The 24544-nt window shown below is 35.1% G+C and overlaps 2 protein-coding genes across 2 annotated transcripts in view; one reads left to right on the forward strand and one right to left on the reverse strand.

Moving 5' to 3' along the window:
• ninaC (STKc_myosinIII_N_like and MYSc_Myo21 domain-containing protein ninaC) overlaps nucleotides 1-13501 on the forward strand; it is a 40490-nt gene extending 26989 nt beyond the window's left edge. Inside the window, exons 12-17 of the mRNA XM_085956201.1 lie at nucleotides 6193-6342; nucleotides 7247-7347; nucleotides 7426-7497; nucleotides 9302-9489; nucleotides 12134-12333; nucleotides 12775-13501. Coding sequence (XP_085812327.1) covers nucleotides 6193-6342; nucleotides 7247-7347; nucleotides 7426-7497; nucleotides 9302-9489; nucleotides 12134-12333; nucleotides 12775-13501 — 1438 coding nt within the window. The remainder of the gene's footprint in view (nucleotides 1-6192; nucleotides 6343-7246; nucleotides 7348-7425; nucleotides 7498-9301; nucleotides 9490-12133; nucleotides 12334-12774) is intronic.
• Nucleotides 13502-15036: 1535 nt separating this feature from the next.
• LOC147066436 (uncharacterized) lies at nucleotides 15037-22379 on the reverse strand. Its single transcript, XM_085955457.1, has 5 exons — nucleotides 22117-22379; nucleotides 21687-22025; nucleotides 20100-20529; nucleotides 17221-17347; nucleotides 15037-16319 (listed from the first exon to the last, which is right to left on the reverse strand). Exons 1-5 carry the CDS (start codon nucleotides 22297-22299, stop codon nucleotides 16103-16105), a joined length of 1296 nt encoding a protein of 431 aa, XP_085811583.1. The 5' UTR covers nucleotides 22300-22379; the 3' UTR covers nucleotides 15037-16102.
• Nucleotides 22380-24544: the final 2165 nt, after the last annotated feature.

The following is a 24544-nucleotide window of genomic DNA, read 5'->3' on the forward strand; positions in this document are numbered from 1 at the left end:
CAGTGATGTCCCGTGTGGGTAGGCAGATTGAGCGTCGCTTGGGGGCAGCAGTTATTCGAAGGGCGGCAAATCGAGGAGAATCATTTAGAATATACTTATAGAAATAGCTAAAATTATTTTTTTTACGTTGAACAATAATAGCATAGTAAAAATGATATGAAATATTAACTCTGTATATTGATAAATGGTACAAACCAAATGTGTCAGAAATATCAACCAAAAAAAACTTAATTACCGATATTATATTAATTCGCTTTTTACATCTAAATGTAACTTTGTATGTTTTAGTGGTACATATATATTTTGCTAGAAATGTATCGATACAACACATTTCTTAGATATTGGAGTCATGAAAGGATGATAAAAAATATGGGGCGACATTTTGGCGCTGCCTAGGGGCGGCATTTTGTCTAGGGACGTCACTGCCAATATTAAATGACCGTAAATGCGTAAAACCGAGAGCAGTTTTCAGTATTCGACGTATAACGTATTCTTGACACGTGTTTAAATTTTCTTCAGTGTTCTTCCTTACTCGAGATCGGTTGCCTGCTTCTGCTTACCTGTTAGGTTAGGTTCCCATTATTTCTGAGTTCCATGTGTACATGTAACTTAATATACATATTATTTACTTACGAATGCGCATTTTTTATTTGAAGCAAATCACTTTTTTTTCAGAATTAGTTAGGTAACTATAAAATTTTGATAGGGGGGGGGGCAATCACATTAATATGGACGAAGCATCTGGAAACAAAAATGACACTCACTTTTTTGTCGGGTCTGCCGAATGGCATAATCTGTTCTCACGCCATTACAATAAAGGTGATATTGCTATAAATTTCCGATGCTTTTTTTCGGGTCTGCATAATTAAGATAAGAATAACGGCATAATTCATATTTTAATATCAATATCGTTCGCTCAAATGAACATTGACACTAGAATTGCCATTACAATAAAGGTGATATTGCTATAAATTCCCGATGCGTGATATCGCATAACGGAAAAAGCGAAATTTTCACGTCACGTGACGTCTACCTACACATGTGCGAATGTCGCTATGCGCGAATTTACTTGCTAGCTACTGTACTGAGTGTGTTGTCCATTAATAATGTCATTGGGGGGGGGGGGCATGGAGATTTTTGAAGCGTTGAAGCGGGGCCTAGCAGAAATAAGGTTGGGAAAGCGACTAAGATACAAGATTTAAGAATGTTAAATTCATACATCAGAAATCATACACATTATAAAAAAAATCTGTCTACTCGTAAAGGTGAGTCTAGTCTAAATTAATATAAAATAACTTGTGTGCATTCAATTTGACAATATCAAAGGGGTCTAGAGTGGATTATGTTGTGCGTGCATTGAATCCTTTGACCCCCACGGCGCAACCTTTCGTCGGTTCCTGGGAGGACGCCGCACGGTCTCTGTTCCATCTCCATCGACCCTCCGAGTTACCACTCGCCGCTCGCTCCACTTCTCCAGCCCATCGCGAATCTCCCGCAGAGACAATTTAATCAAGTATGACCATGTTACATTGACAGAAACAACTCAATTAAACCCGACTCGGAGACCGGTAACGGTGCATTGTTGGCATTTTTATAACAGATTTGTCTGCCTAATTAGGATTAATTATTTCGATTGATTGAGGTCACATACGTGATAATAACGGACTTTCATATTGGTCAGCTTACTTAAGACGATACATCAGTGAAACGGCAAATAATTTTTAACTATAGGCGCGACGAAATTTTGAACTCGCTGGCAATCGGAGAGCGAATGTCGAGCTGTGAACACGTCAATTTGTTTCGTGATGGCGACGTATTAATTTTTAAATCGTGTAAAGATGACTAAAAAACGTTACCCATTTACTTAGTTACGATCTTTTTAGATCGTGCCCCAGCTGAGGTATAGCCTTAACTAGAGTTGGGTTTCGGGAATTTCCCGACGGGAATTCTCGAAAAAATTTCGAGATTTTCCATCCTGAATCTCGAGAATTGAAATTTTTAACATTTCGGGAAATCCCGGATCTCGAGAATCTTTTCTCGGGATTCGGGATTTCTTTATTATCAAACATTAATTGAAAAAAACGATTATCTATTTGAAAAAAGTGGACAGGGAACACAAAACGTTCAAAGACTGGTCGGGGCATTTAACAGAATTAAGCCAAAGTCGACGCAAAATGAGCGCAATTTTTGTAACATCAGGGAATTTTGTGTCTCAAAAACGTACGTGATTGTCAGACGCAGCGATTGACAATCTGTATTTTTTAAAATACTATTTTAATAAATAATGTTTTGAATTATTTTTGTTTTCCTACTTCTATTTGGTTTATCTTATTACATAAATAAAAAAAATCATATTTTTTTGTAATTTGTCTGTTTTTACACTGATTTTAGGATTTTTACAAGTTTTTTTTAAATTTCCCGATACCTCGAGAATTCTTTTCTGGAAATTCCGAATCTCGAGATTGAGATGTTCTCGGGCCTCTAGCCTTAACATGTCCGGCATGATGTCACTTCTGAATTGCAGCGGAGATCGTTTTATCATTCTCCGCCTAATATTCATTGCCTTGATGAGATAAAGACTAACCAACACTGGCATCTTGCACCTCCCCATACCAGTGGCGAGGGTGGAGGTAGGCTGTTAAGATCCGGCATAAATAGTCCACAATAAACTTTATCAGTCGTGCATAGGTATACGTTTTTATCGACTACAATTTACAGATGGTACCTATTGGTTAGTTTATAAAAATCAATAAACCTTGCCTAAACCAAACCATAATAGTTTTGGTATATTTTTGGGTGATGGATATGATAAAATTATTTTTCATTCATACTTATTGGTTTTCATTGGATTAAGAATACATATTACACATAGGTAGTGTTGGTTATTTTTTTGAAATTCATTAAGCCCCGCCTAAACCAAATTATAATAGATAGAAAATATTATTCTTTATCTAAAATATCCAAAGTTATCGGTGACTTAATTGTATAATTTTAGATATTTTATAGATAAACGAGTATTTTTTGAATTTTATTTATTATGTCTTGGTTTTCGCAGGGTTTAATTGAATTTTAAAACCTGAGCAACAGCATCTGTAAATTGTTGTCTTATTTCAATGAAATCAAATACATATGACTGGCAAAGTTTAGTTAAAGTACACTATTTATGGCGGATCTTAACAGCCTACCTCCACCCTTCGTCACTGCACCATAATAACATAAGACGTCCTCGCCAGTCAAGATGCGCCACCTCTACAGATTTATCTTGCATCTTAGGACACCAACTTTTAGTCTATCTTTATCTAAATCACGTCGAATACAGCTATACCAATCGTCAGCAAATTAAAAAAATATCTGTAAAACAATGGTGCATTCTCATATTTATTATTATAGTATTATATATATGTTTTATTTAAATGTAATGTTAACAGCGGTAGATTAGTATGTATCTTATAATATAGATATATATTATAAAGATTCGTCTTTACAAAACTGTAAAAGTGGATAAGTATGTACCTACCTACTAACTGGTTCAAAAATCGCCCTTGTTGGAATCCTACTGAGGTCAGTTGTGAGGTCACGGATGCGCTGGGAAAAGGGAATAAAGAGTAACGCAAAAACCCCCCTCAACTTGATGTCTTGAGAAGGGCTGTAGAAGAATGCAGTAGAGGAAACCAAAACTCTTGGAGTAGATGCAGGTAAGCTGCAATGCCATCAATGCCATCGGAAGAAGATTTAATATTCTTTATTACCTATCTCTAAGCCATAAAGCCCACCAACGCGGCGCTCGGTGCGCTCTCTAGGAAGTAGGCCCCTTCCCACCCGCGCATTACCCTTCACCTATGTAATAAGGGGCTCAAGGAGCACAAAATAATTATTATTATCAGCGTCTCTCATAACAAAGCAATAAAAATATTATTAAATTTCTCGGGGCTTGTAATTAATATTCACGATGACATCATTATACCAGCGAAATATCGGACACGCAAGAACTAAACAAAGAGTTCACTGTTATTAAATAATGGCTTTTCGCCCGTCTATCGACGACGCTTCCAGGAGCGTGATTTTGCTCGCCGTGTTCAATGAATGGACTACGTTGTATTTTCGTTAATTTGTATCGCTGAGGAGCCAAAAAACGATGACTCATGGGGCAGGCGGGCACAATGCGTCGTCAAATCCAGTGTGCGCTGGCGTATTTGATTACGTTGTAGCTTCGATGATTTACGCGCCACTTGTGAAATTTTGCGCGAGAGCCCCACTTGCTGCGTTAAGTGGGTTTTACACCTAAGTCTTCTCCAATGAACTACTTTTCCACTCAAAACAAAGACATCATCATAATATTTTGTTAGATGTTAGAGCCAGGCAACAGACCACAAGCAACCATAAATCGCGACAACCTGCAGCATCATGTGGCTGGCCTTCAACGTGGTGTGTATATTCGATCGTAACCCCATTTTGTGATTACCTGCAATCGTGTGTGTTCTGTAAAATAAAATACACCACTTCTCCGCAAAATCCGTGTTGTTCAATATCTCGCCAAAGGAAGAAGCAGCAGACGATAAATCACCATACACACACTCATCAATGAACCTCTCCCCCTTCAGAGATGACATCTATCTCGTATAAGATTCAAATTACAAATTGCATATTCCTAAACTTTACGTGCATGTAATAAAAATACATCTTCTTGATTACTGTATTTGTGATTTTGCTGTATCAACGTGCCGAAACTATTATCGGGTCTTTCTATGTGATACGACCGTAAACGGTCGCACACCTTTTTTATCATCGCTCGAGAGCAGGGTGGCCAAGCAGCGAGATCTACGTCATGTCGTAAACAATCACACCTTGCACCTCGAAAGCTAAATAACTTACTTATCTTTATTAACAATTATTTATCGTTCACCCTATTATAGATGCATACAGAATATAACACGAAGTTTTACCTAATATAACAGGAAAAACAATACTGCGTTTCTAAAAATTAATCACATTATGTAATAAAATTAGTTTTTCATTTAACGAAGAAAATTATTATAATATTAAGATAGGTATAAAATATTATATCTGGTGATAATTCCAGGACGAATATCTTCTCAATTATATATTTTCGATGTAATCGTAAGTAAGCCATTCAAAGATAGTTTTAAAGGAATAAGTAGGTAGGTACAGCAATAATTGTCCTTAATTGGAAATCTTTCATTGTCACCTACAAACAGGAGTCCTAGCATAGTGGGTCATAACCACCTGACAAAAAATAGTAAACAGTACACGAGTATTATAATTTTTATCAGAAACAGTTTTACGTAATCAGTACCTAGCTAACAATTAGAATTGATAAAATGGTGACACTTTAATCTTCTTCCAAAGTATAGATCGAGTTATTTCGAGGCCGTCTTATATTCGGGACAAAACGGTAACCGTTTTAAACAAAATATCAGTAATTATAAAATACCTATATTGATTATTCTTCTGCTTAGTACATTTTTAAATTTTACAATATAATCTTCAACTGCAGCCAACTCTTGCCTACATTCATCCACCTAATCTTGAGCTCTGCAACTAAGACATATTAGATGTACCAACATTATTCAATGTTCACCTCGAGACCGTAATTGGACAAGTATTCACAAAATAAAGTGTTATTGCTTATAATAAAAATCCAGTTCCATTTTATGTTTTCGTTTTACCAAAGGAATAACGCCTGTACACGTACATGGATTTACTTGCAGCAATAGTGTGTATTTTAAACTATCGCCATAATAACTGTTTACACGTAAAAGTGCTGACTGTCTCGCCAATCTCATTCTTGAAGAGTAAGCAAGACGCGATGTTGTCATTGTATAGTACTATTTGACAGGTTGTGAAAGTCAGTTAACCTCAAAATGAGTCTGCGCGGTATAGTACGTTTTTTACCGGCAGATTCACCACTATAGTTCTACTGCGCAGGCGCAGATATTGAACAATCCCTCTCTGGCAACAATCGCAATTCAACTCTGGCATGAAAATTCAGAAGCTTCCGAACTTTTTTGATTCATGCGTGCAATCTTGCAACTTGCATGATAATACAATATATTTACACGCGCATTTTCTTGTTAAGGCCGCGATAATACGTACTGTCAGCAGTAAATTCATACACGTGTAAACGGGGTACATATAAGACTAAAATAAATTAATATGTTATATTTCTTTCAGATATAAATTTTTGGCCTTCGACTTCGACGAGAATGTCGATGTTTCCCGAGACAATTGCAGGCTTCTCCTTGTGAGATTGAAAATGGAAGGCTGGGTAATCGGAAAAACGAGGGTTTTCCTGAAATATTACAATGTCGAATATTTATCGAGGTAAGTCAATCAAAATTGAACATATTATTTGAATGCGATTCTAGGTAGGTATCCATATAAAAGCATTTGTTCGAGTATAAACAGGCCGATTCACAACTCTAAATCATAACGAAAATCTAACACACTTATTTTTATGAAATACACATAAAATTTGATAGCTATGTAGGTAAATATCTTCAGAAAACGGTCGAGCGCTGCGGTTCGTAAACTTTTCCATTTCGAGCGCTGCCAAATGATTTGGTTAAACACAGTTCTTGCTCTCTCAATTACCATCATCAATACCAGGTTAAGTAAGGTACCCACATTGGAAGAATAAACAGCCGATGCTCCATTTTTCATAGATAATTATTATGAGAGGCACACATATTATGAACTCTAGCAAGAATGATAATATGATAGAGTTAGCATTAAGACATCGTATTGAAGTACCAATAACATTCAGAAATGTTGTTAATAATTAAGTTGGTAGATAGTGTAATTATTATCAAACACCTATGTGTTTTAAATTAATTTCCAATTGTCTAAAATACAGACCTACAAACTTATCTGTAGAATGGCCAAAAATGAAACTACGAACTACCATAGGACGCCATTTTGAAAATTTCATTTGAATGTCAGATTTTGTCCAGTTACGAATCTTCCTTGGGTTGTTTTCGACAGTGGCTCCCCCATCCCATTCTTCAGATAAGTTTGTAGGTCTGTAATCTCCATGCAATATCATTTGTTTTAAGATTTAAAATTCGAATAAATTACATCAACATGGTGATTGACGCATGTTCAATTTTTGTTCTAAATGCTTTTCTCACTATTATCACTATCGTCCTATTTATACTTGAACAAGCTATACGACACAATTGAGTATATCTACAGAATCACACAATGTACCGTTTATTTTTATTTTCAGACTGTACGAAGTACAAGTCAAAAAAATTGTCAAAGTCCAGTGCATGATGAGGGCTTTCTTGGCTCGAAGGCGTATTGAAAAGAGCAAATCACTCAAAGCGGGTAAGAAAGATCGTATATTTTAATGAAAACACTCACACACAATACGTCGATCGCACGATTAACCGAGTTTTCGCTCAGCAGCGACCGAATCGCGGCGACAGGACACAGTCGAAATGTCGGAGGAGGACGCCGCCCTAAGGATCCAGAAAGGTGAGAGATTAATCGATTCAAGTTATTAGCAGTGATGTCCCCCTGTCGATACGATCATTAAGCTGCATATAAATTTGCTAATATCATCTGAATCGTCTACGATTTAAACGACATGTGTTTAATTGATGTAGAATTTAATGCCAAAAATAAATTGTAGTTCATGATACCTATTGTGTTATTCAAAATTGTTGTCAAACGCTAGTGCAAAACCAACAAAAAATAAACTGATTTTATTTTAAAATAAAATATTCCATGATAACATTATAGTGAAATCGGTCATTTTGAAGGAATTTATTTACCACAAATGGGAGTGGGTTGAAAAATGTAACTTAATTTAGGAAGCATTTTTTTGTATTTAAGTTCGAAGGTGGGATGGGCGTTAAAATTCCAGAAATCGGATGACATTTTCCGATTAATACAAAATTCCACACCGTATAATGCTGTTACTATCTACTAACTGTTGGTTTTGGTATATAAAATAACATTGTTGCGTTTTTTTCTTTTGTTATACTTACATCTTACATAATCGTCCAACATGCAGTCTTCGCCCGTACGCGAGAATGAAACAGAAAAAAGTTTGCTCTTGCCATGGTGGGCTGAATATATTGAAGCATTATTATGTAGATAGGTAGAGGAAGGATAGATTCTTCTGCCATTGCGGCGACGACGAAATCACTTTGGAATGGTGTTAGTGTCATTTGAAAGTAACAAAACCAATTCCCAAATGTGTCGCCTGCACTGCCAGAAGAATCTGACACCATTCTACAGCTTCTCAGATGTTTATTTTAAACCTCGTCATTCTATATTCAATCAAACCTATTTCATTTTTGAAGTTGTTTTCGGGTTCTCTTTCAATAGCATTTACATAGGTTGATACCTATTGTATTTACACCTGAGCCAAACAGCGTTTTCCAACATTTGTACGATTGTAACAGCATAATATAGGTATCAGCACGGAAACCTGTAAATCAGTACTTCTCAAACTGGGGGGCGCGGCCCCCTAGGGAGCTCTGGAGCTCCTGCTAGGGAGCCGGGAAATATTTCAGTAGGCGTTTGAAAAAAAAATCATAAAAATGTGATACCTGATACAAATCAATTAAAATCTCGGGTCGAATTTTCACGCGATTACAACACTTTATCTGATATGGATAAATAATCTAATATTTATAAATTATTTAGATTTTTTAGTTAAACAAATATTATCCAAAATTTATATCCACCTAATTGCGACAAGGCATACCAATGAGAAATACCATTTTCATCATTACTAGTAATAAAAAATAAACGCAGGTCGTGTCTTTCAACGGTGAATTTAGAGCAAACCCTGCGAAATATCATTTCAGACATTGTACTGGATATTGATTTTTTATGTAAAAATATGCGATCATTCCCCTCTCATTAAATTGTGTTTGCAGGCTGTAGCTGTAATAAATTTTAAGTTAATTTTTGTTTTTTAATTTTTGCTTTACAAGCAAGTTAAATGTACCAATAATAATAATAATTAATGGTAAATAAAGTACTGCTGGTTACTAAAGACAATTTTTTTGGGAAGGGGAGCCTTGGAATTTTATTTTATGATTTCGGGGGCCGTGGTGTGAAAAAGTTTGAGAAGCACTGCTATAGATGACATCCGTGACGTGCTTAGATTTTGTTTCCGCATAAAATCAGTTGGAAATTTAAGAGATGAGTTTTTAAGATGACCGTTAAGTTAAAGCTTTTTAATTTTTCGGGGGGACATTGCTGGTTTGTTAGAGACGCGTTATGCACTCGAAGTATGTCGCTATTCACCGTTCACAATTCTTAGCGTTTCGCGGATACACCGTGCGAAAAGCTTACGGTCCCCTGATTGACCGGTCCACCGGTAAGATCGACGAAGTCACATCCGAGTTTCTGAGGCGATACGCCGCCAAATGGCGCGGGAGAACCATATTCCAAGTCTTGCTCCAGTACCGGGCCGTCCGCTACCAAGACTTGGTTAACTTTTCGCAGCAGGTAATGTAACCGTTCACCAACGATTCTGGGTAACTCTATTCGAGAAGCACCGGTTCATCCTCTGTTAAAATTACCTAATAATGATGGTTACTGCCCTGTAACTGTACTGTAAAGTGGTCTTATGTTCGAACTTGCGAGTTGTAGTCGCCCGGTCGACATGACGTCATATGACATCATTGTGACGTACTACCGGAGTGATAATAGCATTCGAGAAAATAACGCTAGTCAAATACTGCACCGCGATTTTCTAACTATCGACTCGTGTGTCAGCCGACGACATGACGTAATTGTGACGTCAGCCAATACACGCTCGAGGCATGCCGCCCAGCACACAGTGCTCACCATAAATATTATTATGATGAAACACCTTATATGTGTATGGTGACAATGAATAACGCCACTGTCTGACCAGCGTTATTTTCTCGAGTGCTATTATCACTCCGGTAGTACGTCACAATGATGTCATATGACGTCATGTCGACCGGGCGGCTTGCACTCGCAAGTTCTAACATAGGGCCCCTGGCGTTATTCATTGTCGCCATACACAAATAGGTGTTTCAACATAATAATATCTATGGTGAGCAGTGTGTATTGGGCGGCTTGCCTCAAGCGTGTATTGGCTTGCGTCACAATTACGTCATGTCGTCGGGTGACTTTATATCACCAGTTATAACATAGGCCTACAGCAGCCCGATTTCCTAACTATCGTCTCGTGTGGCACCAGACGACATGACGTAATTGTGACGTCAGCCAATACACGCTCGAGCGGGCGGTATGTATTGGCTGACGTCACAATTACGTCATGTCGTCTGGTGCCGTACGAGACGATAGTTAGGAAATCGGGCCCCATGGCTTGAAATGAACCGGAGCGCCGTCTCTGCTCGTGAAATCGGTAAAATTATCGCTCCGCCTCGTGGAACAAATAATTTGACCATCTGATCTCGATAGGCCATTTATAATAGAAGATCCAACATAATTATTTTTATGAAATACACATAAAATTAATTGATAACTATGTAAATATCTTCAGAAAACTGTCGAGCGCTCCGGTTCGTAACCTTTCCATTTCGAGCGCTGAAAGTGGTTACTGTCCAACAAGAAGATTTAGGCACAAGCCGGAAGTCGCTGTCGTCGACTAAATAGGAGCTTGTTTAGTTCACAGTTTTAACACGTGGATAACTCGTCGCTAACCGGAAGGCGCTATAATTGAAAATGGGAGGAGCTTGTTAGTTCACTGTTTTAACACGTAGCCAAGAAGATCTTGTTGGTCAGTACATGTAAATTGTACGTAAAACATTTCACCGTTGCACAGTTCGCCGTGAGCTTTCTTATCGGAAAGAGATGACCGTATACCAGTTGCGAAGGGTGGAGGTAGGCTGTTAAAATCCGCCATAGTACACATTAAACTTTGTTAGTCATATCTACGTATTTGTTTTTATTGAACTAAGACTACAATTTACAGATGGTATTGGTTAGTTTTTAAAATTCAACTAAACCCTGCGAAACAACGCCATAATAGATAATAGTCGAAAAATATCGGTCTATCATGCCATTAAATGATACATAATTTTGGATATTTTATAGAAAGAATAATATTTTTTATCTATTATAGTTGGGTTTATGGAGGGCTTAACGAATTTAAAAAAATGAATCAACAATATCTGTAATATGTAAGTTAATCCAACGAAAACAAATAAGCATGAATGATAAAGTGAGTCCGTGGACCAGAAATCAGTGGTACAGCGCCTTTTGACGATGCTTTAGTAAAATCAAATTCTGTTTTTGGGATCCCACCGTATTCACACCCTTTCCTTCTTCAGTCTACGTCAAACTCGTTCCAGGGACCATTCTCAAAAGTAAAAAGATGGGACATGACTACCTCTCGAGGACAACCTCTCTAATGAGCATGAAATATCAATGAAAGGAAAATGAAGTAAACAGTGACACCCCAAAACTAATATACCCACTTAGTAAACTATTTTTTTTATTCAACGAATAATTCACAAGATTTGGGAATGTAACATTCTTATAATGAACATAGCGCTTAAAACCTACTAATTAATTAGATAGGAACCACATGACTCAATTGGTAAAGCACATGAAAATCCAGTGGATGCGGGTTAGTGTCCTGCTGGGCATCATATTTTTTTTCAAAAAGATTTTTTTACTAGGTATATTATGTTTGAGGTGTTTTCAAATGTGTTTTTTAGCAAAATCTTTGATGTCATACACCTATACAATAATTTTATGTAGGTACTTAATATAAAAAAAAGTTAATCAAACACAATATTCACTCCAAAACGTAACATAATATTATGGGCCTCCGCATAGTGGAGATTATGAAATTGTCAAATGGTTATTAGCAATCTCTCAATCCATTGGGTCGCTGCTATGGATGAAACAGATGTTTGAATTTGATTCAGATGATGATTTGAACCTGAGACTTTGGGGATGCAGATTCTGCCACTACTCTACTATAGGCTCATTAGATATTTTATATACTTAATATAATCTAACGCATCTGTGATTATAATAGCATTCAACGCTCGCTTTGATTTTCACTTTTGGTGCTTCTCGATAGCGTTGCCCGATTTTTGACCAAATCAGAGCGAGGACTACGACTGAACCTGCATCGCTGTTTCAGGTGCACATGTACAATCAGGCGACGATCCAGAGCCTGATGGAGAATAATACTCGCGTTATTATCGACCGGATAGACCCTCAGGCTAAACCGCTAGAATTCCTCGGACCCCCTCGACCCGCAGTCTCGAAGCTGCCCTTCAGAATGACGGAACTGCCTTACTTTGACACTGCTCACATGTGCAATCCCTCAGCGAAGAGCGGGTAAGAAACACTGTCACATTATTTTCACCATTCGTTGCTAAAGAAATGACGAGGACATAAAAAGACACTGGAAATTGAAGGCATCTCATAGATTGTAACATATACATGTAATGGATTGAAGATCTTTTATTCGCAGTCCCTTTTATACAAGATATTTAGTTTTTGAAATTCTTCTCTTTATTACCGACCCTAGAAGCTAGTGATCAGGGTCTGCGTTTGCTCCTATGAATTCATGTACATCTATCTATCTGTAAAGCGGTTCTTTGTATAGCACCTATTAACGAGTGATATATTTGATTCAATATTCATTTGTCTGGCCTCTGGAGAGCCTCATGTTCCTTTATAATTAACGTCTATTTGAATTGAATAGAGTGAAACATTTTAATTATTATTAATTCCTAACTAACATAATACTAATTCTAATATGCTTAACTTTTGCAGTGACACTATGGCGGTAGGATACGATTCGGAGTCGGAAACATGGGATGAACCTTTACGGCGACGAGCTCGTGACCCTCCGCGCCGGCGAGCAGTAATTATAGAAGAAACCCCACCGGAATCACCGGAAACCATTCGCCCAACAGACATAGAACTCATCCATCTACCCTACTGCAGAGACCCTGCACAGCCCGCTAAGAAACTTCCCCGGGACAATGTCCGCCCTCCGGTATACAAAAAGAAACAATCCCCTCCGCCTCCGAAACCAACCAGCCAACAGAACGTGTCAGATATTGAATTCCCGAAACGAACGGCTGCAAAATTGGACAAGAATAAAAATGGAAGAGGAAGCGCAGACGATCCAATAATTGAACTGCAACAGCTGGCCCGGGCAAGCAAGCCTGACACGGCGACCGAAGACGAACCTCCGTTTAATTTTCAAGCGATGCTACGGAAAACTCCTCGGAATCGTGCTTCCATGAAACGGGTCGGAGAGTCTCCGCCGCCTCTTCAGTCTCGCGCCGACTTCAAGAGGAAGGATTCCGTGGAGAGGTTTATTGTTGCAATTAAAAAAGCTGAAAGTGCAGCCAGTGAGCGCTGGGAAAGTGTGACTTGCAACGGCAATGACGAACCCGAACTAATAATCGATTGCAATAAAAACAAATTGGTCGGCGAGACAGTTCAGCTGGCGCCGGGAATCACTGTGGAAGGTTACGTCGTCGATCTGTAAGTTGCGATTTAAAAAATATACTTACTATTCCAAAGATCTCTTCAATTCTACACTCCTGAATTAATCCTCAATAATAATATGCAAATGATTGGTACGACTATAACTTAATAATATTGAATCCCGATATAACTGTCACTATAATGTTACAATATTTTATAAATTTAGAATCACATTATTATAATAATCTTTGTATGTCCTCAGTGTTTGTCTATAATTTAATTGCATAAATTATTTCTATTTGAATTAAAAGAGTAGAAGTTTTTAAAAAAAAATATGTTTCACAGACAGCATAATTTTATTAAAAATATTTTCCAAATCTCGATACAAAAATATTTCTAAAGTACACACAGACACAGACATTTTATATCAATATAAATTTATAAAAATATTACATATTGCTTCAAGTTGCAGTAGGTAGTTACACTAGCCATGGTTTATCATTAAATTTAAGTAAATTTAGCGTAAAAAATATATAATTTGACTTCAAAAATCACACTATTAATGAGCGAAATACATAATGCATAGTTCTTTAGAAAAATACTTTTTATTAATAAAAAATTAGACATATTGCTTTATTTATTACAAAAATATTATCCTTTAATTATTACCGAAAATTTACTAAACTTTCAATGTGAGAATTTTAATTTTTCAGAAAGTTTTTTTAATCTATATTAAATTTAATGTACACTGCACTTTTTTATGACTCCATAATTTTGTCATTCAAATAAATCTATCTGAAATCTTAGAAAAATAATTCTTATCAATTGCTCCAAAATTACGTATGTAACTATATATACTTATTAATATTCAAAATTAAATTAAATACATTTCCAAAACACGTTTTTAAATATCACTGATACAAAAAGCATTACATATATAATTAAATGTTATAGTTAAACCAAAAAATGTAAACTTACAAACCTTGTTGTACGATCAAAAATATGTATTAAAAGTTTTCCAAAAATATTCTGTTCACACTTTGTAAAATGTAGTATATGTTTACTATGACTAGTAGGTACACTTTTATTTTCACCCAATTATTAAAATACACTCATCAATATTATTTATATGTGGTCACTTCAAATAGACATTTAGAAAAATAATTTCATTCATAATTAGTAATTCATCAAAATATTTCAAATATTATTTTAATCGAATAATTACAATTCCTATAATATATAAACGATATTATATCGAAACACAATAATGGGGCAACACCATTTTTCACAATCAAAATAGTTGCCATTTTTCGAATACTTACAAGATATTCTGTAAATTACTTAAATATTTTTTATTTGGAAAAATATGCAAACTACGCTGTATAAATTGAATATTCATAAATCAATAGTTAACTTTAAATCTTTTAATTGTTACTGTGTCACAGTTTTAAAATTGTAAATACACACACCGTGGACAAAATATTCCCGGCATTATATTTATTTAATATTGAAAAATACTTAAGATATTATATTAATATTATTCACTCAATTAATCAAATACAAATACAAATACTTGCAAATTATTCATTATTTTTTGGTTGGTGTTTGCATACATAGTCGGTACTCAATACAATCTTGGTTTTTCCGAAACTATAATCGCTATTTCTGTTTACAAATTTAATTATTTGACAACGGCTGTCAGTTTTGATTCAATGTTTCGCCACCTGCGGCGCTACCAGTTTATCGTTATGCTTACGTTATTAGTTATTATTATACGAAAATCCGCTGACTAGTGCGCATGCAATAAGTACTACTATGGATAGGGCCCTTATACGTTATATTGTAGATTTTCAACATCCATCTTTCACTCATTTTTTTCATTGGCACTAAAATCTGATGTTAGCCGCCTCATGAAGCATTTTCTTGCTGCTTCAAATTAAGCATCATTGATTTAATTTGTCATCTCGGCATGAATTCTATATGGGTCTATTCAGGAAATCTGCATACCATATAAAATTATCACAAAATGGGAAGAGTACTGCATCGTAAACACACGCCTCATAAAATTATGGATATAACAATATTTAGCAAACATTATAATTAAGACATCAACTGTTCACTTCTACTATTTATCAATATTCAAAATAATTAATCAATTAGCTTGCGCTAAAATAGTGTATAATAAAATTATAACTAATGAATATTTTGTGTAGGATATCAAACCACAAACAGTGGCTGCATTAACTCTTTGGGTACCTGTACATCAAGCCATGTACACACAAAAAAAGTTGACAACCTCAAAATATTTGTAATAATTATCATAATTTATTTTACCATAAACTGTTTTAATGAGTAGTTGTTGCGCTAACAGTTTTAAATAATATTAGATTTAATAGGCAAATCGAGCCGGGTTTCCATTTTTAATTTGTTGTCAACTTATGTGTGTACAGTTATTTATGTATCACCCAAACAATAGTCACCAGTTATATCGGTGAACTATTCCTGCTATTTCTGTCCAAATGGTCAGCATCAATATTTTATCTTTAAAAATAGATCATGCAATCCAAAGTTGGAATTCTACAGTAAAATTCATTCCAAAAATATCAGAGTATTGTAAAAATATAAGTCAAAGTTAAACACATCAGCTTCTGGTCACAGATTTTCAACCATTCGCATTAGTCAAATCACAAGTATCCAGTTGGAGATGATCAATCAGAGAAGTGGGATTGGGCGGTGAGGAGGCGAAAACCGAGTGCGCTTCAACCATCACGACTAAGCCGTCTCGAGCAACAGATTTGGGCACTCCGTGGACATGGACCGCGTGCTCATACCACGCCATTTGAGAACTCGACAAAATCCTGCACGATTTGCACGAAAGCCTGTAAATAAAGAGTAGACTGTGAAAAAACACAAGCTAATGCACTTTACGTACCAACTCATAAAGCAAAAAAAAAATAATCCAAATTTCAGGTATCCTAATATGTAATTAAAAAAATTAATTTAAAATTTAATAAATAAGATATCTACTTGACCAATATTCTTACTGGAATCATAGGCTGCTTAAAATAACAGTAGTCTCCTATTAACTTGAAATGAAATCGTAAGTGACATCATCATTATATATAAAGACTTCATAAACAAGTTGCAGATAGCAATAGAACCAATTTTAACCAAAAACGACAAGCAAGCATAAAGCGTCATTATCAATAATTTAAATGCATTTTTTTCCTAAAGCATCAATTACATTGAGCTTCTTTACGAGCTGTTTGTTGGCGAATTTATAATCTGCCTGTAAAGTCGCCCAGTGTAATCATCGAACAAGCTAACAAGTAGGTTGTAAACATTCTACCGAGAAAAGTTGAAAGCCGGTCAACTTTACACGCTACACGCCGGCGTGTGGGCCTACTGCGTCTGCGCAGTAGAGCCCAGTAGCAATCTCCCGGTAAAAAAACGAACTACCTTCTGTCAAAATAGTCGCTGGCTTGTGGCTTCTTAGCGAATGGAAAGTTTTGTGTGTAATCATCAAATCGCAGTAACTGAATAGCCCGCTTTTAAATTCGCCAACAAACAGCTCGTAAAGAAGCTCAATGTAATTGACGCTTAAACAATAATGGAATTAATTTTGTGTCGGTCAGTACATTAAGTTACAATATTTTGTAAGTGTCAACTAAAATTAGATAAAGTTGATAAGTTGAGATTGCGTCTATTATACAAAAAACATAATTTTATTTTTGATAGATTCGAAAATTGTATTAAATCAAAATTATTTTATGGTCTCACGTGTTGACAGTGTGTCGTGATTTAACATGCCGCCTGCGGTATCCCCAGCTAAGATAAACACGGGAACAGAATGGGCAAGGGAATGTTGGGCTCGAATATTCTTCATTTGGCACCACTGCGCGGGATTCTAAAAATAATAAATCACATCAAAAATACTACACAAATCGATAAAGAATTAATTTGAAAAAGTCACTATGGTCATACTGATTGGATTTAAAGATATAGAGATGTAATAGTAAGTGTTTTTGAGTTTGTAGCGAACACACACAACATAAGTGAAGTCTCCAGTCTCAAACACAGTTGCTTATTATATTTTTTTTCTCTCATAATTCATGTACTTTTATTTTAAATTAAACATAGGTATTGTATTGAAAATTGGAATGTATACCGCCACCTATTAAATTTTCAAACAACCATAATAATAATTACATATTGCCAGTCAATACTATCACTAACTAAAACTTTTGATAATTCGTAATTTATTAATTTGCATTTACAATAACAGTTTTCGCATCTATACAGTGGCGGATCAAGTCAAGTGGAGACCCTGAGCGGTAAAAATTTCGGGTCACCCAAATTCATGTTAGAAACAAAAAGTTTTATATATAGAAACTCTCATTAATTTATTAACATAAAATATATGTAACAAAGGTAATAGAAATAAAATAAAAAAACATATTTTTTAAATAAATTTTCGTCTTGCTTTATTTCTTGCAAATTCGTCAATTATTTTGGCAGTGTCAATTCGGTTTAAAATTTTTTGCTCTATATACAAAATGGCCATACTTTTATTTAATCTTTCTTCTCCCATAGTACTTCTCAAATAATTTTTTACTCGCTTTAAGAGTGGGTATAACAGGAGCCAGTGTGATTCATATTTCAGTCGAAGGAGTCCACAAAGCGAGTACCACGTCATTTTAAATCAAATTTACAACAAAATCCCTGGTCATCGAAGATTTTACTTTAAAAACATAATAATAATTATTGTCCGTAAAGCAATTCATTGCAATGATTTATTAGGTTCCATCACCGCTGTTAGCCGGCACAATGTGAAAAATAATAAAAGTATATGGGGTGCCTGCACGATACCTTATATTTATTTTTAGGCGTTATAAATTATTTCGTGCATCGGCTTTACTCAACCAACAAAATAGAATAATGGTAGCTACCTATTGTTTCACTAGTACATATTATAAAAAAGTTGCGTTACTAGTTTGTAAAAGTGTCAGACTAAACTTAAACCAATCGGGTACATCACTAGATATATTCTATGTTTTTTTAAAATATGCATTAGAATTAAACAATACTTACCTATTTTTTTTAATAATAATGTAGGTCTTACACATTAAAAATAAATACTATTCATTATTAATGTTTTTTGGATAGCACATGATATAAAAATGTATGTAGATAATATGTGTTTCAACATCCTTCGTATGTTTAGTTCTCGTACAATTTCAGGTTATAAAGTTATTAATCTATTTCTAAGTTTCTAAACTACTAAACTAAACTGTAAGTTTAAAAACGTCACAATATCCACCATATTGGTTGCAATACTTCCCACCAAACAGCTGATTAACATATTGAATTAAGTAACATTTAAGTATATTTAAGATACTATTTTTTGGTCACCCCATACTCGCTTAGCTGGAGTGAGTTTGTTTGTTTTAAATTTAATTTAGTTACCATTATTTTTGAGGCACGCATCGGCGGCGAATTTTTAATATTACTAGTAGACCAACTATTTCGGACCACATATAAAAATATCAAATTTTCAATTTTCAAGAGCATTTCTGTAGAGCGTCCCCTTAAAACAGAAAACGATCTTTCACCTGACGCATTAAATAAGGGGATTGTTAAAAAAAATTCAGCAATATTTCTACATTTGGGAATGTGCAAGACATTTCTTTGGAGGCTCGATAGATATCTGGTATAGTTTTAATAGTGTCATTGTTTTCTTTAAGAGATATTAAAAAATGGTCAAATTCATATTCAAAAGTTCAACATCAGCAATAATTATTAAATTCGATGCATTTTTACTAGTGACTAGCGAGTCACTTCTTCTCGGTTATTGCTGAACCAACATTCACACAACGTCAGGAAAAATGATTAAATTCGGTGCATTTTTTTATTGTTCGGAAACTAAGACTTAAGGCGATACATCAGTGAAACGGCAAATAATTTTCAACTACAGGCGCGACAAAATTTTGGACTCGCTGCCATTCGGAAAGAGAATGTCGAGCTGGGAACACGTCAATTTGTTTCATGATGGCGACGGGGGTATTAATTCTTAAACCGTGTAAATATGACTAAAAACGTTACCCATTTACTTTAAAAAGAAAACATGTCAATGAATATATTATTATTGTTACTGATAGAACAATAAACAGAACATTAAATGGACGCATGTTGTATTTATATAACAAATTATATTTCGTTTGGCATGCGTCATCTACACCCGCGACCTGCAATCCGCGCATCGCCTAGCCACAATCTTTTTAGATTGTGCCTCAACTGAGGTATAGCCTTAAGTAGCGATACCATAATAAAGTAAACGATGAACTGCACCCAATCACAGAAATTATAAAAAAATTATCAGAAATTATCAAAATCTCTCTCTCGATCGAGATGAAAATTCTCTCTCGACAGCAGGAATTGCGCAATTGGGAGTATTGGTAGAAACGTTTGCTTAGATTGATACCACCTCCTAGCTTTGATTTTTAATTCGTCGGTCAAGTATATCATGAAGATTTTTCTACACAGATCAGTGAGATTTACTCTCCTTGAAATTTTCATACGCCGGAAAAAGGTTTCAGTACAAAAAATTCATATATGAGCATTTGCAAGACTTTAAAAATACAATTATTTGAAGAAATTACCATCACAGAAGTCAGTTGTGTCTGGAGACTCAACTGGTTTCTCTGTCAGCATGAATGTATCCATTGTCTTATCTGATTTGTCAGGGAGACATTTCTTAGAACTCCGGTTATCACAATCCACGACATTGAAGTCAACATCCGTTTCAAAGGTTTCATTTTCCTTTGATATCTTTTGTTGTGGCGGCATTTCAATCTTACTTGTCCCGTTCGATATTTGTTTGAATTGTCTTTTTTTATTGCATTTCAACATTTTCTTACACTTGTCCTGCATCAAAATAGAATCACGGATACCATTATGTTTGTCATTGTGAACAGAGTGTTTATTAAGGATCACACCGTTTTCATTTGATTTCTTAGTTTTTATAAATTTCTTGTGAGCTTTTGTTTTTCTGGGCACAATAATATCAGAGACTTCACGCTTTTGTATCATCTAAAAACATTTTTTTATATTAATTAATAACCTTTACCATTAAAAAAAATACATTATACAAAAACATAAAGACAATAAATTTTTAAAGGGCATTTATAACAGTAAATATGCAATAAAAAGGTCAATAAAATATCCATTTTTGAATCCGTAGGTTACCAACGGCTCGACTTCTGCAGCTAGATCTAATTCTTCTTTCTTTTGACCATGTCCGATCCTAATAAAATGCTCATATGGGCCTCCACAGAGTGGATGTTTGTATTAACAGATTTTTGTCTTTAGGAAAAATGGATGTTAACAACTTGCTCATCCTATTAGGTCCATACTGTTCCAAACACAATTGAAAAACAATATGTGTATTTGCCAAACCCAGGATTCGAACCTGGGACCCACGACATTATAAGCTGACGCGTAAGCCGCTCAACCGTCGTAGACGTCTAATTCACGTGTTATTTTCCTCTTGTGTTTAATCCAGAGCCTGGTCAGAATAGAATGAATGACTAATAACCATGAAGCAATTACAGGTAACCTCCAATCGCGACTCTGACGATTGCTTTTTAATAATATTTTTTGTCCCACTTATTTTGAGACAGGTACATCACATGCCAAAAATCATGATAATCAGAAAATCACACGCTAATGATCTCAGACTATTTAACAGGTATCGACAAATTTTAGATAAATGCACACAGGCCGAGCAGGGTAAATTATGTAGATTCTCTTTTGCAACACAGTACAAAATGAAAATTATCTTTTGTTTATTACAAATTTATATTACTTTTACTTTTGGTATGTATGACGTTTAATTTAGTTAGTATATAGTTTTTTTTAATCCTCCATTGATCGCAAAATTTCATTTATTGCAAACATGTTCAAAACATATCCCTCGCGTTAGCTGTAGATCTCATCTCTGGAGGTTTATCTGTACGCGGCCCATCTTAGAGCGAAAATGGTAGGTACATAATTTATCTTTTACCTATTATGGGGTTCTATTTGCTCTTTTCAGAACGGATATAATGAGTCATGAGTAGTGTGAACTAAGAAAAGTACTTCAACTTCCAACGACTTATTTTGATATTATGGTCATAAAATTGTGCTTTATGGTTTATATTAAGTAGTAGGTACTGGAAAGAAAAGAAGTTAATATTTTAATAGCATACCTTCTCCGGAACGGACTGATTATTTTCAAGTTGAAGAGTATCCATGATTTGTATGTCAGGCTCAATTTCTATTTTAATATCCTGACTCAGATCCGGTGCAGTCGTTTCCCAGTTTCGTTTGGAGCTTAATGGTAAATGAGATTTGACAGAATAGTTGTAGCCTTTATCAGCATCAACTGAGAGTCCATTGATCTTCAGCGAATCGGCGGCATTAAGCAAAATCGGCAAATAGTCCTCGGATACGCAAACTTCCCCGTTGTAAATAAATGATAGTAATATTCGTAATGTATACGAGGTAATGTCGTGTAAAACTACGATAGGATGATCACAGGGGTTTTGCTAGAATATCAAATTGAACAGTTACACACAACTATGGTTGGACACATTTAGTAGAATCAATTAATAATTCATTAAAACGGTGTATCAGTACCTTAAAAATATTCCTAAATAAAGAACTGCAAGCAGACAAAACAACTTTGTGAGCTTTAGAACATTCTCCTTCGGTAACTAAAGTCACATCAGCATATCCTTCATCATGAAACAAAGCCTTCAAGTTATTAATCATGTAGTTTTGATAGCCATTCCACTGCAAAGATATCTCATTTGAAGCCATTTCAAAAATATAGTTAATCTATTACTTAATTTTTTTAACTTAATGGATGTGTCATGTGAGGTTAAAATAAAATACATAAACAACAAACAATCAGTACTGCCAACAACAAAAGAATAATAATTTATGGCTACTAAAAGCGATTCAAATATCCTACTAGTTTCCGGCCCTGCTAATTGCTCAAGAAACTGAATAATATTATATTATAGAAACTGAATAGAACTCATATTTTTCGTTAAATTATTTTATATATCTAGCAGAATCAGAATTATCTAGCGTGTGTTTTAAATAATAGTATCGCTGTCTAACAAAGTGGACTATAAAAACCATTTTTACTTTAGTGTGTTGTTAGTTTTTGTCTAAACATAAATTATTATTGACAGTATGCAAGTTGTCATCTTGGAATGCGGTAATTTAAAATCAAATAAAAAAATATTTAGTTATACTTTTGTGCAACATAATATACTGGTTTTTGTATTAATTGATTCAGGTTGAAAGATACAGATTTATTATGTCCATTTCCTTTTAAAACTGGAAATTCCCGCGAATACCTACTTACAATAGGTACTGTCGTGCAGAACGAAACGTACGCAACCGCAAAAAATGACAATAATAAATACCTAATTGTAATTATTCAAAGTTGGGTCCCCTAAGTAAATGAACATTAAAACTAATCTAAAATAAATGTGAAATTATACTGACGTTTGCGAGGTAGTAATTATTTTACGATTATAATAATTATGTATTGATTACTGCTGTTTCGGGTCATAACTTTCTCTAAAAATTTAAAAAAATTAATATTATGTCGGTAGTACCTATCACGCAATCACATTTTTAGTGTCACTAAATAACTACCTACATAATAATATATAGAACAAATAGATTGGACGTTCTTCAATTTCTAAGACCTACATGGAAGAAATTTATGGAAGAATTAGAAAATAAGGCTCTCAAAATTTTCATTTTAGAATTTACAAAATTTGAGGGACCTGGGGATTTATATATAAAAATATTGTATTGTGGCATTAATTTAACAATATTGAAGGGTACAGGAGTCGCCCTCATTCAACCGCAGAATGGATACCTAATGCACTTTCGACGTACGTACATTCTTCATACCCAGACACTCCACACTTTAAGTGTAATGATAAACACCTGACTTGCAGATATTTTATAACTAAAAGGGTATTCACCTACATGTTATTGCGAATTATCCCATTCACAAGTAACTATCGAAAGCGCATGGGTTAACAGTCATAATTGTTAGGATCGTTAGTATCCATTTGTGCCATCCGCGCTGTCTTGTCTTTGAGGCACGCCGCATCGAAATATTAAAGCAAACTCACGTGTCGTATAATGCTATGTTGAGTGGGCCAACCCGCTCAGAAAGTTTTTTGACACTCAAATCATTCATGTCACGATCCTCGGTCATGTGATCCTGGCGAAGAAGAAGAACAACTAATTCTATTTATTTGTATTTTTCCGTTTCTGGGGGGTCCGGACCCGAAACCCTTCCCCTGGCGTGCGCGCCTGAACCTAGAATTTACGTAGGCAGGTAGTTCAATTATTTATCAAAAAATTAATATTTGTGAATAGGTATAGGTATATTTTTAACTTTAAAGGGTCCCATGCCACCCCCCACCCATCGTATTGCGACATCTTGCATAATGTAGTTCCGCCACTGGGAATATTTCAAATGATTTTATTTACAATTTCAATAAGCATCTATTATTTTTTAGACTTTGTAGTGAGCTATTCTCGATGGTTCGTGTAATTGTAATTAGTAGGTATACATACAGTGACAGGCTATTTTTATAGTGGATACAATATGCATTGTATTATTATCATTGCTATTCAAGAGTGAAAGAGAAACTTGACCAATCCTTCGCACAGCAAAGCTATCCACATCCTTCCGATAAAATGTGGTCCGCTCGGTTCACCGCTTTCGATAACATTATGCACAGATTCTAAAAGTAGGATCACACCAACTAATTAATTAAAAAATAGTAAATTCCGTGCGGTAGAGATGAAAATCAATTCGCTAGCGCCTCTGACGGGGTACCCTTACCTTAATCATTAGTGGATGTATACAGCACATTTAAAAATCATTCCACTAATTAAATAATTGTCTTATGTAAATAAAATTTAGTGGATAGGTAATCAACACTCTCTAAATGGACCGTTATGCATCGCACAGCTCCGGTTCGTGAAATTGTCGAAACTACCGTTCCGTCTTGTTAAAAATTGC

Source organism: Rhyacophila brunnea, unplaced genomic scaffold (genome assembly GCF_057557595.1).
Source record: "Rhyacophila brunnea isolate RB1 unplaced genomic scaffold, BYU_Rbru_1.0 scaffold_5, whole genome shotgun sequence".
NCBI lineage: Eukaryota > Metazoa > Arthropoda > Insecta > Trichoptera > Rhyacophilidae > Rhyacophila > Rhyacophila brunnea.

What these genes read in the sequence shown, in the direction of transcription:
- LOC147066436 (XM_085955457.1), bottom strand. Translation starts at nt 22,299, where the DNA reads ATGGCTTCAAATGAGATATCTTTGCAGTGGAATGGCTATCAAAACTAC. An exon ending in TATTTAGGAATATTTTTAAG is followed by an intron (nt 22,026 to 22,116) that starts GTACTGATACAC and finishes TTGATATTCTAG; the next exon opens with CAAAACCCCTGTGATCATCC. An exon ending in CACAACTGACTTCTGTGATG is followed by an intron (nt 17,348 to 20,099) that starts GTAATTTCTTCA and finishes TATTATTTTTAG; the next exon opens with AATCCCGCGCAGTGGTGCCA.